The 17,090-nt window shown below is 56.7% G+C and overlaps 2 protein-coding genes across 4 annotated transcripts in view; one reads left to right on the top strand and one right to left on the bottom strand.

Annotated features, from left to right (window-relative positions):
- Positions 1 to 3,915, bottom strand: part of HSF1 (heat shock transcription factor 1) — a 26,014-nt gene extending 22,099 nt beyond the window's left edge. The window contains exon 1 of one of the 2 annotated variants that reach the window (XM_023188214.3): positions 3,645 to 3,915. In XM_023188214.3, the coding sequence (XP_023043982.2) occupies positions 3,645 to 3,761 (117 nt within the window). In that variant the 5' untranslated portion in view covers positions 3,762 to 3,915. The remainder of the gene's footprint in view (positions 1 to 3,644) is intronic. The other variant, XM_026449691.1, reaches the window with a different exon arrangement.
- A 182-nt stretch (positions 3,916 to 4,097) lies between these two features.
- Positions 4,098 to 17,090, top strand: part of BOP1 (BOP1 ribosomal biogenesis factor) — a 29,490-nt gene continuing 16,497 nt past the window's right edge. For both annotated transcript variants that reach the window (XM_023188212.2, XM_023188211.2), the window contains exons 1-2: positions 4,098 to 4,262; positions 6,502 to 6,711. In XM_023188212.2, the coding sequence (XP_023043980.2) occupies positions 4,164 to 4,262; positions 6,502 to 6,711 (309 nt within the window). In that variant the 5' untranslated portion in view covers positions 4,098 to 4,163. The remainder of the gene's footprint in view (positions 4,263 to 6,501; positions 6,712 to 17,090) is intronic.

The following is a 17,090-nucleotide window of genomic DNA, read 5'->3' as shown; positions in this document are numbered from 1 at the left end:
TACTCAGGAGGCTGAAGCAGGAGAATCACTTGAACCCCGGAGACAGAGGTTACAGTGAGCCGAGATCGTGTCATTGCACTCCAGCCTGGGCAACAGAGGCTCCATCTCAAAAAAAAAAAAAAAAAAAAAAATCTGTAATCTCACCATCTCAGATGTCAAGGTTACTTTTCATACTTCCTCATCTTGTTAATAAAGGTGGGACAAAATCATAGCTTGTAAAAAACTGAGATGATGGTGAACCTAGTTCTGAGGCTTCACTTTCTGCTTTTGTTTGCGTCTCCATGCTGTCAAATTCTCTGAAGAGGCTGCTGCCCTCCTGAGTCAGCTGCAGCCCAGCAAGGCCCTAGAAGAGCCTCCACTGGTGGACAGAGGAGCTGCTGCATGCAGAGGAGGAAGCTGGGCTGAGGGCTGGCACCAGGGCACGGGGCAGGGAGGCTGTGGGTCCCTGGTCTCACGGGTCTCAGTTCTATGAAGCTGCCTGGCAGCCCAGGTATTCAGTCCCCCAACGCCGTCTTTGGGTCTCAGTGGTACTGGATCCAGGTGCGCCTTTGGGAGAAGCTGTTAAGAAGTTGGCTGAGGGAGGACCACCCACGTCCACGCCCATGCTCCTGTGTGATCTCCCGGGATCATAACCTTGTGGCTGACATGTTTCCTCTCCAAGGCAGTGGGGCTGTGCTGTCCTCCACGACTTGCTGGGTCCCCTCAAGGCCTCTGCCTGTGTGGGTGGGGTGCTCATGGGAATGAGGGTCTGGGGGGTGGGAAATCAGCCACCAGAGGGATGGGGCCATAGTCCCCACCAATAGTCCCCACCACATGGGCTCTCCTGGACAGTGACCCGGCGTTCTGCCTCCAGTGGCTATAGTGGGAGTCCTGATCGCAGGCCAGGGAGGGGAAGTGCAATGGTTATCCAGACCTGGTCCCATTCCTGGCCAGGCTCAGTAAAGTCACTGGCCAGTTTCTGGGCCTCAGTCTCCCCCAAGTTATTCAGCCTTGAGAATGAGTCACCATGCCTGTGATTCTGCCTCATCTTCTTGTGTCAAACAGGGAGGGTTTTTCTTGGCAGAATGGTGGTAAGACTTTGAGCCAGGAGACTCTCCCAGAGAAGGCAGCAGAGAGCAAGAGCACCAGGGCCTTCGCAAGGCCTCTGAGAGCCAGCTGGGCCTGGGCAGTAGATTTGTGGGAGTGTCCCCTGTTGGGACTCTGCCGACATGGAGTCCTCAGGGCTTGTGTGAGTGCTCTCAAAGCCACAGGATGGGACGATCACCTCCTTTCTCCAGGCCACGCAGCCAGCGCCAGAAAGCTCTGCAGCTCCCTGCACAGTCTGGAGAAGGGCTTCCTTCTAGTTGGAAGTCAGTGTTTCTATCTCATTGCCATGCTCACCCCCACTGCTGCATCCTGCACCAACCATTGCCACTCGATACTGAGCAGGTGGAACCAAACACTGACATTCCAGTCGGCGCCCCATCCCTCCCCAGGGAGAACAGGCCGCAGGTGGTGCACCTGTGAGTAGAGTGGAGGCTGGCCACAGGCCTCATCAAATCTGCCTCCCTTGCTCAAAAGCCCTGCCCAGAACATGCCTCGGTCTCAAAAAAGAGTACACTGGGACCTAACCCACATGCCTCATAATCTTTTAAGCAGAAACAGCAAGCAGATTATGGGACAGGACAGATCATGCTAGTAGGATTAAGCTTAGAATATCCCAGATAATCTCAGATGCCCCTCCCACAATGGGGCAAGAGAGTACCTCTGAGGGTTAAGGGGAGTAAGAAAAAGAAAGAAGGGCCGCGTGCAGTGGCTCACACCTGTAATCCCAGCACTTTGGGAGGCGAAGGCAGGTGGATAACTTGAGGTCAGGAGTTCCAGACCAGCCTGGCCGATGTGGTGAAACCCCGTCTCTACTAAAAATACAACAATCAGCCTGGTGTGGTGGCGTGCACCTGTAGTCCTGGCTACTCGGGAGGCTGAGGCAGGAGAATTGCTTGAACCTGGGAGGTGGAGGTCGTAGTGAGCCAAGATCGCACCACGGCACTCCAACCTGGGCGACAGAGCGAGAATCCGTCTCAAAAAAAGAAAAAGACGGATAAAGAAAACAGAAACATGGGAATATTTCCTTTGCACAAAAATGCCAAGGTCTAGAATGAAGAGATGGTGAGATGAAGTCAGCCTGCAGGAAGGTGCACTGCGCCGGGATGGGACCTGGGGATGGGAAGGCCGACACAGACAGAGGTGTCAGCAGGACAAATAGAAAGTGTTTCTAACAAGAGCTAAGATTTCCAGTCCTCTCTTTATTCCCAAACACTCTGTAGGTAAAGCAGAGCCTCAGTAAACCCGAGAAGCAGAAGACCTGGCCTCCTGCCTGGGGCAGCTTCAGTTCAGACTTTTCTTCATTCCTAACAGCAGAAAGAGGCTGTGCAAATGGGAGGCACTCAGCAGAGCCTGAGGAACTCTGGGGTCTTAGCTCCTGGGAGGCCACACATGCTTGGTGGCACCCCGCCTGTCACGGTCCCTCCAAAAGCTCCCAATGATCAGTGGCCTTTCTTTTTTCTTTTTTTTCTTAGACAGGGTCTCATTCTTTGCCAGGCTGGAGTGCAGTGGCGGAATCTCGGTGCAGTGCAACCTCTGCCTCCCAGGTTCAGGGGGTCCTCCTATCACAGCCTCCCAAGTAGCTAGGACCACAGGCAAGCACCACCACGCCCGGCTAATTTTTTGTATTTTTAGTAGAGTTTGGGTTTTGCCATATTGTCTTGGCTGGTTTCGAACTCCTGGCCTCAAGTGATCTACCCGCCTCCACCTCCCCAAGTGCTAGTATCACAGCAAAGAGTGACCCCGCTCGGCCAGTGTGGCCTTTCTTCAGGCCATCACTTGCCAGCCACAGGCTGTGGCTCTGCCCCTCACCGGACACGACGTCACAGCCGGGATGTGAACAGCAGATTCTGATCTCCAACTCCAGACAATCACTGATTTACTTCTGCAAACCGGAGCTGTCCGGTCTTGCAGGGTCGGACCGTGTAAACAAGCCTGCTGCCAGGCAACTGAAGACAGAGACGCGAGTAAAGACGCCCCACAAAGAATAAAAAACAAAACTCCTCTTGGGAAACCCAGATTTGGGATTCGGAAACGGGCTTGAGATCAACCTGAAGCTCCATGACGTCTTAGTTTGTGTTTCCACTGCCTTTCCTTTTCCACTACAGCGACGCCCTCCGCTTCACGTGCCAAGTCCTGACTTTCTCCGAATAGTTGCCGACCCAGCACCCCGTAGGCCGTCCCCCGGGGACGCCGATGTCCTCTGGAGCACAGCGTCCGCTGGCCGAAGCCGGGTGCTTGCCCTAAGCGCGGACACTTCCGCAACCGCCCAACAGTTAGCAGAAGCCCGATGCAAGGGACGCCCCATTCTCCCATCCCAGGGAAACTTCGCTGGGGCAGCGGTTGAATCGGGTGTGGGTCTCGCAGCCGCTTTCCCAACTTAAGGCTCTGCGTCTGGGCAGGCTCGGAACCCGCCGCCCTTCTCTCGCGGGGGCAGGGCAGGCTCACCGCGCGTAAGTCGAGGTGTGGCAGGGCCCCTCCCCGCAGCCCTCCCGCGCCGTCCACCGCGGCCCTGCTCCCTCCCGGTCCCCACGGGCCCCGCGCCCGCGCGCTGCCCTCACCGGGCTCCAGCAAATGAGCGCGTCGGTGTCCGGGTCGCTCACGAGGGTCCACAGCTTGGTCAGGAAGGCCGGGACGTTGCTGGGCCCCGCCGCGCCGGGGCCCACGGGCAGATCCATCTCGGGCAAGGCGGGAATAGGCGGAGGGAGAGGCCGCGAAGAGGGGCCGAGAACCGGGCTAACGCCGTTGCCGCGCCAGCCGTCCGGGCCGAGCCGCCGCCCGCTGCGCACACACAGCCCCAAGGCCCAGCATGGCCGCCGCCATCTTGCAACGGGCGCGCTCCCGCCGCTGCCGCCGCCGCCGCCGCCGCTGCCGCCCTCTCGCGTCACCCCCGGCGCGAGCACGCAGGCTCCGACCCCGCCCCGGCCCCCGGCCCCGCCGCGCGCCTGCGCGTGTTGGTCCCGCCCCCCAATCCCCGTCCGCCAATCGGGGCCGGACTGGGCGGGGCGCGTCCTCCTGCTCACGCGGCCCTGTAGCTGCCGGAAGCGGCTTTTCGGGTCGCGGCCGGCGCGCGGCGGGACATGGCGGGTTCGCGGGGCGCGGGGCGCACGGCGGCGCCGAGCGTGCGGCCGGAGAAGCGGCGTTCGGAGCCGGAACTGGAGCCTGAGCCCGAGCCGGAGGTGACTGCGGCGATGCGGGGCGGCGAGGCGCGTCCCTAGAGGGCCCAGCGGGCACGTGGCCGCGCTGGGGCGGGTGGGCCCGGCTGCTGTCACCTGGGCGCCCGTGCCCAGTGAATCGGCCTTGGGCGTGGGCGCAGCTCCTCTATCGGGGGGTCTTAGGCAGAGCAGACTGCAGAGTGAAGGACGACGTCCGGGAAGCAAAGAAACGGGGGTGCAGGGAGTGGGGATAAGCGCCCCTTGCAGCAGCCTCTCCGGCCGTTCCATTTGTGCGTCCTGCCAGTAAAAGGGCTCGGCTTGCGCCCCCAGTAACTGCTTAACCTACTTATACGCTAGTTAATCGCGTTTTTATGCTCATGGGATAGACATGAGAATAAGAAAACCTGAATAGAACCCAGGTTTGCTGCGTTTGCTGTATCAGAACTCTCTGTTGCCCTCTGCCAGCTCAGCCCCGTCTTGGTTGTGGGGATGGTCAAATTGGGTGGTGGAGGGAATGGACAGCCAGCCCCTCACAGCCCCCTCGGCCGCGCTGGGTTGTTGAAACTGCCCCATTGCTTTGTGAAGCGAACTCAACTCATCCTGGTTCCCATGGGCTGAGTGGCCCGCAGGCCGCTCTAGGCGCCAGGTTCTGCTGCTTGCACCCTCGAGCTAAATGGTCCTCAGGAGCCAGTTGTTTGCGCCCAGGCCATGCATGCCATTTCCACTAGTTATTGTGATTGTGGAGCTGACTGAGTACCAAGACACATCATGACTGTGTGAGAGAGGCATTGTGTGAACACTCAGTATGTCATAGCTAATACATCTGGGTGATACCTTAAGTGAGACTTGTAAACTATTAGCAAAGCAGTAAAATCTAGAATTCTACATTCAACTGCTTCCATTTTCTTTTCTTTTTCTTTCTTTCTTTTTTTTTTTTTTTGAGATAGAGCCTTGCTCTGTTGCTCAGACTGGAGTGCAGTGGCACAATGTCGGCTCACTGCAGCTTCCACCTCCCGGGTACCTCAGCCTCGTGAATAGCTGGGATTACAGATGCCCGCCACCACCGGCTAATTTTTGTATTTTTAGTAGAGATGGTTTCACCATGTTAGCCAGGCTAGTATTGAACTCCTGACCTCAGGTGATCCACCCCCCTTGGCCTCCCAAAGTGTTGGGATTATAGGCATGAGCTACTGTGCCTGGCCTTCAGCTGCTTCCTAATAATCGAAGTTCTTGTTCCACTTTTTTTTTTTTTTTTTTTTGAGACGGAGTCTCGCTCTGTCGCCCAGGCTGGAGCGCAGTGGTGGGATCTCAGCTCACTGCAAGCTCCGCCTCCCGGGTTTACGCCATTCTCCCGCCTCAGCCTCCCGGGTAGCTGGGACTACAGGCGCCCGCCACCTCGCCCGGCTAGTTTTTTGTATTTTTTAGTAGAGACGGGGTTTCACGGGGTTAGCCAGGATGGTCTCGATCTCCTGACCTTGTGATCCGCCCGTCTCGGCCTCCCACAGTGCTGGGATTACAGGCTTGAGCCACCGAGCCCGGCCTCTTGTTCCACTTTTTAAGGCCAGTGAAGGACCCAAACACTATGTGTGCTGGTGTCACGCAGCCAGCAGGGCTCTGCTCAGAGAGAGGAGTGGGTGGGTTGGTGCGTGGTTGTAATTGGAGTCTGTCATTCCTGTGACTCGTCAGCCAATCCTTTCATTTTGCTGATCAATGGTTGGTCCCAATCTGGTTAAATGAGGAGGCTTCTGCTTCAGGTGGTAAAAGCCCTTTGGGGACCCCGGTTCTCTTCCAGCCCCCAGCCCCTTTTCTAGTGACCTCATGACTCTGGGGCCTTGGATGCCAGCGTGAGGTGTGGAGAGGGCTTAGGCAGGCTGTGTGAGGGAACCAGTGGAGTCCAGCCCGGCCCGACCCCACAGGGCCTCTGGAGCGGCAGTGGTGGTAGAGAGCAGTGTTAGTTCTGCGCTGAGAGCTGAGCTCCGAGAGGAGGAGGTTGTCCTTGAAAAGCCCCTTCCCCGTGAGGTGCTAGGAATTAAAATGTCGATGCCAAAGGCATGAGTCTGTCTTGTCAGTGGAGGTAGAAGATGAGGAAGGCTCAGGTTGGGTGGATGGTTTTGGTGGAAGTTTGTGACTAGAGGGATGTGGTCCTGGAGGCTGCATGGAGCTGCTGGTGGGTGCCTGGAGGGGTGAGAGGCAGCTCTTCCTGCAGTGTTCAGCACCCCATGCCTGGAGGGGCAGTTGTCACCAACCCAGTGTTTCCTTGCAGCCTTCTCTCCTCCGCACCTCTCCTCTCAGCCACAGCACCGGCAGCGATTCTGACATCTCTGACGGCGAGGAGAGTGTGTTCTCAGGCCTGGAAGATTCCGGCAGTGACAGCAGTGAGGATGATGACGAAGGCGACGAGGAGGGAAAGGACGGAGCCCTCAGTGACGAGGGCCACAGTGGGATGGAGAAGACCACTGAGGAGCAGGTGCAGGTGGGTGAGCGAGGAGCCCCCTCGAGGGCTCACCCCCATGTGCAGGTGGCCTTGGGCTTTCTGAGGCTGCCACCACACTGCTTTCTCCACTGTCCCTCAGAACCCCGAGGCCCGCGTGCGTCCCTCGTTCGCTGCACCTGGGGCACACTTGGGCTCTAGGACGCTGGTTTCCATCCCCAGTTGTGTGCCGTTCCCAGGAACTCTGAAAATCCACATGCCTAGGCCTTCCGATGATGCTTGGGAAACCCTCCTGGCAACAGGCTGGGTTTCCTTGAGGCGGGGATTTTGCAGGACCCAGCCAACGAGGGAGCTGAGCAGTGTGGCAGGGCTCAAGCAGGCGGCATGGGGGCCCCAGTGGAACCCTCCCGGGCCTGACCCCACAGGACTTCAGGGGCCTGAGCAGCCCGTGGGTAGAGAGTTTGACATTGTACCTGTTGTAGCTGTGGTGGGGAGGGTGCACCCTACTCTTATTGAGAACAACAGGAGAAAAGCATAATTTAACTAAAACACAGCATTTGTTAGTTTTTCTTTATTTTTTTGAGACAGAGTCTTACTCTGTCGCCCAGGCTGGAGTGCAGTGGGGTGATCTTGGCTCACTGCAACCTCCATCCCCTGGGTTCAAGCAATTCTCCTGCCTCAGCCTCTCTAGTAGCTGGGATTATAGGCATATGCCACCACACCCGGCTAATTTTTGTATTTTTAGTAGAGACAGGGTCTTGCCATGTTGGCCAGGCTGGTCTCGATCTCCTGACCTCAGGTGAGCCACCATGCCCTGCCTTTTTTTTTTTTTTCCTAGACGGAGTCTCGCTCTTGTCGCCCAGGCTGGAGTGCAGTGGGATGATCTTGGCTCACTGCATCTTCTGCCTCCCGGGTTCAAACAAGTCTCCTATCTCAGCCTCCCGAGTAGTTGGGATTACAGGCGCCTGCCACCACGCCCGGCTAATTTTTTTTGTATGTGTAGTAGAGATGGGGTTTTGCCATGTTGGCCAGGCTGGTCTCGAACTCCTGACCTCAAGTGATCTGCCAGCCTCGGCCTCCCAAAGTGCTGGGATTACAGGTGTGAGCCATTGCACCTGGCCCAGGATTTGTTATTCTAAACATTCTGGAAATTATTTGTAAGAATTTACTCTCCCAGTAGTTTTGGTGTTCTGGAAGCTACGGCCTTGACAGAGGCTCCCATGGGAGAAACCAAAGAGCCATGGCTTGTTCATTGTGCGCTGGCTGTGTCGGGCTGGCTTGTTTACCAGGAAGAAAAGATTCAAAATCACACTGAATTCAGGGCTTAATTATAACACTAACATATACAGAGAGAAAATGATGTGCTCTGTTGACCGTGGTTTGTAAGATTATGGACAACTATATTACCCCTTCTTGAGTTTTTAAAATGACACAGTACTGGGCCAGGCACAGTGGCTCATACCTGTAATCCCAGCAGCTCGAGAGGCCAAAGTGGGAGGATCGCCTGAGCCCAGGAATCCAGGCTGCAGTGAGCTATATGATAGAGTCACTGCACTCCAGCCTGGGCGACAAACAAGACCCTGTTTCAAAAAAAAATTATAAGATACAATGTCCTGGCCGGGCGCGGTGGCTCAAGCCTGTAATCCCAGCACTTTGGAGGCCGAGATGGGCGGATCACGAGGTCAGGAGATCGAGACCATCCTGGCTAACCCCGTGAAACCCCGTCTCGACTAAAAAATACCAAAAAAAAAAAAAAAAAAAAACTAGCCGGGCGAGGTGGCCGGCGCCTGTAGTCCCAGCTACTTGGGAGGCTGAGGCAGGAGAATGGCGTAAACCCGGGAGGCGGAGCTTGCAGTGAGCTGAGATCCGGCCACTGCACTCCAGCCTGGGCGACAGAGCCATACTCCGTCTCAAAAAAAAAAAAAAAAAAGATATAATATCCTGGAAAATAATTTAGATATTACAGCAGCACCATTCAGTAGAGTGGAAGCTCCCACTGAAGGCCTTCACTCCTAACCAGTGAGCACAGTTAGTGCTCTGATGTACGTCTTTCTGGGTCTTCTGTCCCTTTTTAAATTAGGGATTTACACATTTACATGTTAACGATTTTCTTAGTAAATTCTTTCAGCTGGGTGTGGTCGCTCATGCGTGTAATCCCAGCACTTTGGGAGGCCGAGGTGGATGGATCACCTGAGGTCAGGAGTTCAAGACCAGCCTGGCCAACATGGTGAAACCCCATCTCTACTAAAAATGCAAAAATTAGCTGGGTGTGGTGGCGCATGCCTGTAATCCCAGCTCCTTGGGAGGCTGAGGCATTAGAATCACTTGAACCCAGGAGGCGGAGGTTGCAGTGAGCTGAGATCGTGCCACTACACTCCAGCCTGGGTGACAGAGCGTGACTCTGTCTCAAAAACCAAAAAAATTTTTTCACATAATAACATATCCAAGTACCTGAAAGGTACTAGAGGTGTCCTGCGGAGTCTGGGGAGGCGCTGTCTTCTCTTCTTGCTGCTTGTCTCCTGGCCCCTGGAGCTCCAGGTCCTCTGCACTGCCAAGTGTGTGCTTACCCTGCCGAGTGCGTGCTTACCCTGCCGAGTACGTGCTTACCCTGCCGAGTGCGTGCTTACCCTGCCCAGTGCGTGCTTACCCTGCCGAGTGCGTGCTTACCCTGCCGAGTGCGTGCTTACCCTGCCCAGTGCCCTGCTCAGGTTTCTGTGACCAAGTGACTGGCTGCCCCACGCAGGGTGTTTTCCAAAGCAACGCTGTCTGTGCTCTGTGTGCTCCGTCATCCAGCAGGGCCTGAGGCGGCAAGTCTGGCCAGGCTGGCGGGGCGTTCTTCAGAGTTCCCCACGCTGCTGGCTGCTGGCTGGCCCAAGGCCCTGCCCGAGGCCCTGCCCTGTTGTGGTGCGCATGCATCTGCCTCGTGTCCTGTGCTTTAGCTGAGGGACCGAGGCCCTGCCCTGCCGTGGCACCCATGCATCTGCCCGCATGTCCTGTGCTTTAGCTGAGGGGCACATTGGGCCCTGTTGGGGTGTTTTCAGTTCTAAAGTGTGATCCTCACGACTGGGTTTAGATTATTCCAGGTCAGGAGAATGCGTTGAGGTTGAGGAGGTGGGGGTGCTTTCAGCTTCTTAGCGGGAACCCCTTCCTTTTCCCCCGTTTTCCCACCCGTTCATCAGAAGCCACCCAGGCACCTCGGCCTGCTGAGCGACTTCTCCCTCCTGCCTCCCGTCTGTGCCCCTCTTGAATGGTGGGAGTCCTTTCCCATCGTGCCCCCCTGCAGGTGGAAACCCAGCTGGCAGCCTGGTGCTGCTTCCTGCGTGTTTTCTTGGCCGTGAGTGTGGCCACGTGAGGCCTCCCAGGGTGCCGCCAAGATGGCCCTGTCATGCCCAGTTGGTGGCCTCAGGTTAGGCCTGTTTCTCTGTCATCCTGAAGCAGTCCAGGGCTCCTTACGCCTGTAACCCTGCCACCTCCCACTCATGTCATGGGTCCACGGGGCCAGGCCACCAGGGGCTCTGCCAGCCACGCTCGCCTGCCACAGCCATCTGGAGGAGTCTGCCCCCGATGCCCCACCCAGTGGTTGTGGGTCCTCAACCCAAGAACCCTTCCGTTGAGTGGCTTCTAGAGTCAGTGCCCCTTGGTCCTGGGAATATACACCACAGTGACATAGCAGCTTCTCCTACACTGCTGCTAAGTGTCCTTGCTCTGCTGTTGGTGCGCCCAGGATTCTGTGATCCTGGCCACGGCCACTCGTGTGGTCTTGCAGACAGTTCCTGTCTCCCTCCTGTCGCTGTTTCCTCCACAGTGGTTGGCAGGACATGGCCCCTGTGGCCTCTGCCTCGTGCGTCTGAAGGACACCCCAGCCACAGCGTCACGTCAGACTGGAGCAGTGGTGGGATGGGGCTGGGCCTCAGGCAACATGCGTGTGTCACGTCACGGACACTTAGGCAGCGTCACGTCAGACAAACAGTGGCGGATGGGGCTGGGCATCAGGCAACATGCGTGTGTCATGTCATGGACACCTCAGGGACACATGAAGTCAGGCCGGGCAAGGGCCTCACTCCCCAGGCCGCCCAGCCCTCAGTGGATGTACCTGGCCTAGGTGGTGCTGTGAGGAAGGGGCTGTGTGACTGGCATGGGAGGGAGCTGGGGCTTTGTCTCTGCCATCCTGGCAGCAATGCGGCTGATGGGTCACCTTCAGAGAGCCTCCTTCATAAATCTGATTCCAAGTGTGTGCCCCATGCCAACCCAGACAGGACAGGGCGCCCTGCGGAGCACCCCACCGTGGGAGGCCCTTGTAGCAGGGAACCCGGTGACTGCTGGGGGTCAGCTGCTGGCAGCCCCTGTGGAGACCTGGTCTGGGGGGACCAAGGATGGGCGTGCGTCTGGCTTCAGTGCCCAGCCACAGGCTTCCCTCTGGCTTTCTGCCCTCAGGCCTTTAGCGTTGACACGCCCACGAGCCTGCCTTCTTGTGAAGGGCTGTGTAATTACACAGCATTCATGGAGCAGGTGCACCTGGCATTGTAGGGCCCTTGCAGACGCTCAGGTGATCCTAAGGGCGTGCCAGGGAATGAGTCTCCCACCTTTCCCCCCTGGCTCCTGTTGCTGCATCCAGGCAACTACCGTTTCCAGTGCTGAGGTCTCTTTCCGGGACGTTCTAGACACATCCAAGCTCGCACAGGTTTTGAATGGTGGTTTCCTAAGAGAAAGGGCAGCCGTGCGCTGTCTCAGGATGGTTCTGTCCAGGAGGCCATGGCTCTGGTGTGGACGTGCTTGGTGCCCGCAGAGTGGCTGGCAGCTCGGCCTCACCAGCTCAGTGGGTGGGCAGTTGCAGGCTTCGGCTCTTATAGTTAGCCTGACAAGAACGTGCTGTTTCTCACATGTGCACCATTCTTGGGATAAATTCCAAGATAATTTCTAGGTCAAAGGGTAAATGCTTTTTTTTTGAGACAGGGTCTCACTCTGTCACTTAGGCTGGAGGGCAGTGATACTATCTTGGCTTACCAAAACCTCAACTTCCTGGGCTCAAGGGATCCTCCTACCTCAGCCTCCCTAGTAGCTGGGACTACAGGCTCCCGCCACCATGCCTGGCTAGTTTTTTTTTTTTTTTGGAGACAGAGTCTCGCTCTGTTGCCCAGGCTGGAGTGCAGTGGTGCGATCCCGGCTCACTGCAAGCTCCGCCTCTCGGGGTCAAGTGATTCTCCTGCCTCAGCTTCTAGCAAGGCAGGGATTACAGGCACCTGTCACCACGCCTGGCTAATGTTTGTGGGTTTTTTTGTTTGTTTTTTGAGACAGGAGTCTTGCTCTGTCACCCAGGCTGGAGTGCAGCGGCACGATCTTGGCTCACTGCAAGCTCCGCCTCCCGGGTTCACGCCATTCTCCTGTCTCAGCCTCCCGAGTAGCTGGGACTATAGGCGCCCGCCACCACGTGTGGCTAATTTTTCTATTTTTAGTAGAGACGGAGTTGCACTGTGTTAGCCAGGATGGTCTCGATCTCCTGACCTCGTGATCCGCCCACCTCAGCCTCCCAAAGTGCTGGGATTACAGGTGTGGGCCACCGCGCCTAGCCTAATATTTGTATTTTTAGGAGAGACGGGGTTTCACCATGTTGGCTGGGCTGGTCTCGAACTCCTGACCTCAAGTGATCCACCTGCCGTGGCCTCCCGAAGTGCTGGGATGACAGGGTGAGCCACCGCGCCCAGCTGTCAATGCATTTAATTTTGAACGTGCTTTGGAGCGTCCCTCTGCGCAGCGGTGATGCCATGAGCTCCTGCAGCCGCCCCTCAGCTGCTTTCCCGCCACCAGCATCCCTCATGATGTTGCTTCTTCATCTTTTCCTCTTGTTTGTTGATGTTTTTCTTTGATTAAGAATGAGGCCCGTGGCCGGGCGCGGTGGCTCACACCTGTAATCCCAGCACTTTGGGAGGCCAAGGCGGGCGGATCACAAGGTCAGGAGATCGAGACCATCCTGGCCAACACAGTGAAACCCCGTCTCTACTAAAAATACAAAAAAACTAGCTGGGCAAGGTGGCGGGCGCCTGTAGTCCCAGCTACTCAGGAGGCTGAGGCAGGAGAATGGCGTAAACCCGGGAGGCGGAGCTTGCAGTGAGCTGAGATCCGGCCACTGCACTTCAGCCTGGGCGACAGAACCAGACTCCGTCTAAAAAAAAAAAAAAAAAAAAAGAAACCCTGACTCTACTAAAAATAGAAAAATTAGCCGGGCATGGTGGCGGGTGCCTTAGTCCCAGCTACTCAGGAGGCTGAGTCAGAAGAATGGCATCAACCCGGGAGGCGGAGCTTGCAGTGAGCTGAGATCCGGCCACTGCACTCCAGCCTGGGCGACAGAACCAGACTCCGTCTAAAAAAAAAAAAAAAGAATGAGGCTCGCACAGCTGGGCTTAACTGAAAAAATGAAAATAAAAAGAATGAGTCACAAGCCGGGCCCAGTGGCTCACACCTGTAATCCCAGCACTTTGGGAGGCCAAGGCAGGTGGATCTCTTGAGCCCAGAAGTTCAAGACCAGCCTGTGCCATATAGTGAGACCCCATTTTTACAGAAAATTGGTGCTCAGTCCCGGAAGCCCTTCTCTCTTCCCTTTGGTGAGATCATCCGTGTACTTACCTGGCTGGAAACCCTCATGGTTGTTGCCCAAGGGCAGGACAGCTAGCTGGTTCTTGTCATTTTGGTCTGAGCTCCCTGGGCCAGGAGCCCCTTTGCTGTTTTCTGTTCGTTATCTGCCGCCATCACAAACTGCCCCAAACCGTAGAGCCTTTCTTTTTTCTTTTTTGAGACAAGAGTTTTTTGCTCTTGTCGCCCAGGCTGGAGTGCAATGGCACGATCTCGGCTCACTGCAGCCTCCGCCTCCTGGGTTCAAGCGATTCTTGTGCCTCAGCCTCCTGAGTAGCTGGGATTACAGGTGCCCGCCACCATGCTTGGGTAATTTTTTTTTTTTTTTTGTATTTTTTGTAGAGAGGGGGGGGTGTCACCATGTTGGCCAGGCTGGTCTTGAACTCCTGACCTTAGTTGATCCGCCTGCCTCGGCCTCCCAAAGTGTTGGGATTATAGGCGTGAGCCACCGCGCCTGGCCACTATAGTGCCTTTCAACAACAAGCATTTGCTGTCTGTTTCTGGGGTCAGGAGTCCTGGCGTTTTGTGCAGTTCACTCGAGGAACGGGGCCTGGCTCTGCCCTTCCCAGCTCCTCCCCTGACTGTTGGCACGAGGAGCTCAGGAGTGAAGGTGAAGAAGGGTGCTCTGTGTCTGGGAGTGGTCGATGGATAGGGATGAGGGCAGGGACAGGGCCCGAGAAGATGGGGTGGGTGCTGTACCTCCCCTTTCCCTTCCTGGGGTGTCTGGTCTTGGCCACAGCAGGGCCCACAGCTGTTGCTAGTAGCCTGCTTGGGGCCAGTGGGTTTGATTTATTTCTGTGTATGTGTGGTTTGGGGGCAGGCATCCCTTCCCACCCCTCACGTCCCTGCTACAGCGACCCCTCTTTCTGGGTCCAGCTGCTCTGGCCAGCCTTACCCCGGTGCCCACCCCATCTCCAGCCTCCCTGCCTGGGGCCTGGTAGTCCTGCCTCTTAATTGCATTCCATGCTACCTACATGACCTGAGAGTTCTGTCTCCTGGCCTGGTTCCTACTCCCCGGGACCTTCTCCAGCCCCTGCCCTTCCCGCTGTTGACCGTGTCTGTGAGCCGTCCCACTGGAGGGGCGTCCTACTGGAGGGGCGCCCTGGGCTGGGTGCCCCCAGCTCTCCGCTGACCAGTTGGGGAGGAACCTGCCTCCTGCCGGCCTGTGCCTCGCTCCCTGTGCCCCCTCCAGCAGCGCACGGCGGCGGTTGGGCCAGAGTGAGGACTGGTTGCAGTGCCTTCTCTTTGTCGCTGGTGTCTGGTGGATCTGTGGGATCCGTGCGCTCAGAGCTGCTTTGTCCCTTCTGTGCTCATTTTGATTCATTTTTTTCCCCCCGTGCTTGGCTTTGTCTTTTTATTTACCTGAGTTTTTTCTTTTCATTCTTTTGTGCCGAAGTTTCTGTTTTTATCAATTTAATCTGCTTGCCACAGTCAAGAATGTGAGAAAAGACTGGGTGTGGTGAGCCAAACCTGTAATCCCAGCACTTTGGGAGGCCGAGGCAGGTGGATCACTTGAGGAGTTCGAGACCAGCCCGGCCGACATGGTGAAACCTTGTGTGAATCGCTTGAGCCTGGGAGGCGGAAGTTGGAGAAAGCTGAGATCATGCCACTCCACTCCATCTGGGGTGACAGTGAGTGAGACTGTCTTGAAAGAAAAAAACACAAGTAAGAGAAAGCCTAAGACCTAGTATTAAAGTGACAATTCCAGGTTTGTGTTTTTTTTTTTTTTTTTGCGACGAATCTGTCGCCCAGGCTGGAGTGCAGTAGCCTGATCTTGGCTCACTGCAGTCTCCACCTCCCGAATTCAAGCAGTTCTCCTGCCTCAGCCTCCTGCTGGGATTACAGGTGAGTGCCACCACGCCCAGCTCATTTTTTGTATTTTTAGTAGAGACGGGGTTTTCCATGTTGGCCAGTCTGGTCTTGAACTCTTAATCTCAACTGATTCGCCTGCCCAGGTCTCCCAGAGTGCTGGGATGACAGGCGTGAGCCACCGGGCCCGGCCTTCCTAGAGAATGTGAGGGTTGTTCGGCCTGTGCCGGAGCGTAATGCAGACTCTCGATCAGGGGGATCCCGCCAGCGTCTCAGCGAAGGCTCTGGGAATGGCAGACGGCAGGGCGTGTAGCTGCAGTGTGGGAACCCTGGACTCGGGCCCCCTGTTGCTGTGGTTCTGGGGTCTGGGCGCTGGTGCTGTCTGCTGGAGAGTGGTCTGGGGCTACAGCTCTGTGGAGTCTGGAAAAGGCTGCCCAGCGACTCTCACCAGCTGGTTAGTGGAGCCCACCGTGGGCGAAGTTGCCTGGGTGTGGACCCCAGAGCTGGGGATGGGACCAGGGCCCAGGGCTGGTGGTGGACTCCGCTCTTGCCTCTGCCCGTGGCCTTGCTTTGGGTTCTTTTGAAGACTGCTGGCTCCAAGCTTCTTGGCCCCGTGGGAGAGTCAGGCAGCTGTTCTGCCATCTGTCCTGGCACTTTGCAGCATCAAACAGATATTTTGTAGCGTTCTGGATTCGAGGGGTCAGAGTTCAGGCCGAAAGCAGTAGGGTCAGTACACCCCTAGTACAGTGTCACGCTGGGGGGTCGGGGAGCCCCAGAGGGTTCTGGTACATTCCACCTGAGGAAGACTGACACTCGGCTCACATCCTGTGCTCCGGGCCTTGGGTGAGGATCTCAGGCGAGCACAGCCAGGCGTCTTGTGCATCCAGACCGTCCCTGACAGCCATGTTCACGAAGGGTACCCCTGTCCAGCTGTCCCCCTCCCAGGGCTCAGGGCTGCAAGGACACTGTCTCCTGTGGTAGGCAGAGTAGCACGACGCTCACGACTTCAGCCCAGAATCCTGTGGCGTCAGTGTGGGCTGCCTCCCTTGGGTGGGTAAAGCAGCCACAAGCCCACCCAGATTTGCGAGGAGAGGGGGACATAGACTCTGTCTCTTGATGTGATGAGACTCAAAGGTTTGTTGCTGTGTTTCAAAATGGTCATAGTCACCCTTATGCTTGCCAGATACTCTTCCCCCAAGGCTCCTCAGAACCTCATTCCACAGCCAGGGTCTCATCTAAACCAGGCCTGGCACATGGGAGTCCTTGGGCCCCCCTCTGCACAGCTGTCTGCAGTGGGGCACCAAGTCACAGTGGAGTGATCTCTGGTCTGTGGTGGTCCTAAGGTGGCTGGGCACATGGCTGGTGGTCTTGGCCTTGGTGGTCTTGGCCCATGGTGGTCTTGGAGCCTGTGGCGGTCATGGCACGCAGTAGTTCTTGGGGCCTGTGGTGGTCGTGGCCTGTGGCAGTCGTGGCTTGTGGTGGTCTTGGCCCACAGTGGTCTTCAGGCCCGTGGTGGTCTTGGGGCCCGTGGTGGTCGTGGCCTGTGGTGGTCTTGGGGCCCGTGGTGGTCGTGGCCATGGTGGTCTTGGGGCCGCTGGTGGCAGCACACATGGCCAGTGCCTCGTGCAGGGTTGGTCTCCATGCCTCGGAACGACCCTGCCGCTCTTAGGCTCTTCCCCGTAGTTACCTTCCTTTTCTCTGAGATAAAAAGGGATGTTTTTCGGTGTGTATTTTCTCTGGGCTTTTCAGTTCCTCGTGATGTACTTTCTTGAAAACAAAACGTGGGTTTTCTAGGTACCTGTTGATGAGTCGTTGCTGTCAGATGAGCCATCAGCACAGAGTTCTTGGATGCCAGCCGTTTCTATGCTGGGCACCCTGTGGCTAGCGTGGGCAGGGCCCTGGGGATCCTTGGCAGTGCTCAGGTGCCAGGTGTGGGGTCCGTGGTACAGCGCTGGGTTCTCTTGGTCTCCTTGGCACCCTGACAG

This window comes from Piliocolobus tephrosceles, chromosome 7, assembly GCF_002776525.5.
Source record: "Piliocolobus tephrosceles isolate RC106 chromosome 7, ASM277652v3, whole genome shotgun sequence".
Classification (NCBI taxonomy): domain Eukaryota; kingdom Metazoa; phylum Chordata; class Mammalia; order Primates; family Cercopithecidae; genus Piliocolobus; species Piliocolobus tephrosceles.
The sequence above is the reverse complement of the archived record's forward strand: the minus strand, read 5'-3'. Positions and strand labels throughout refer to the sequence as shown.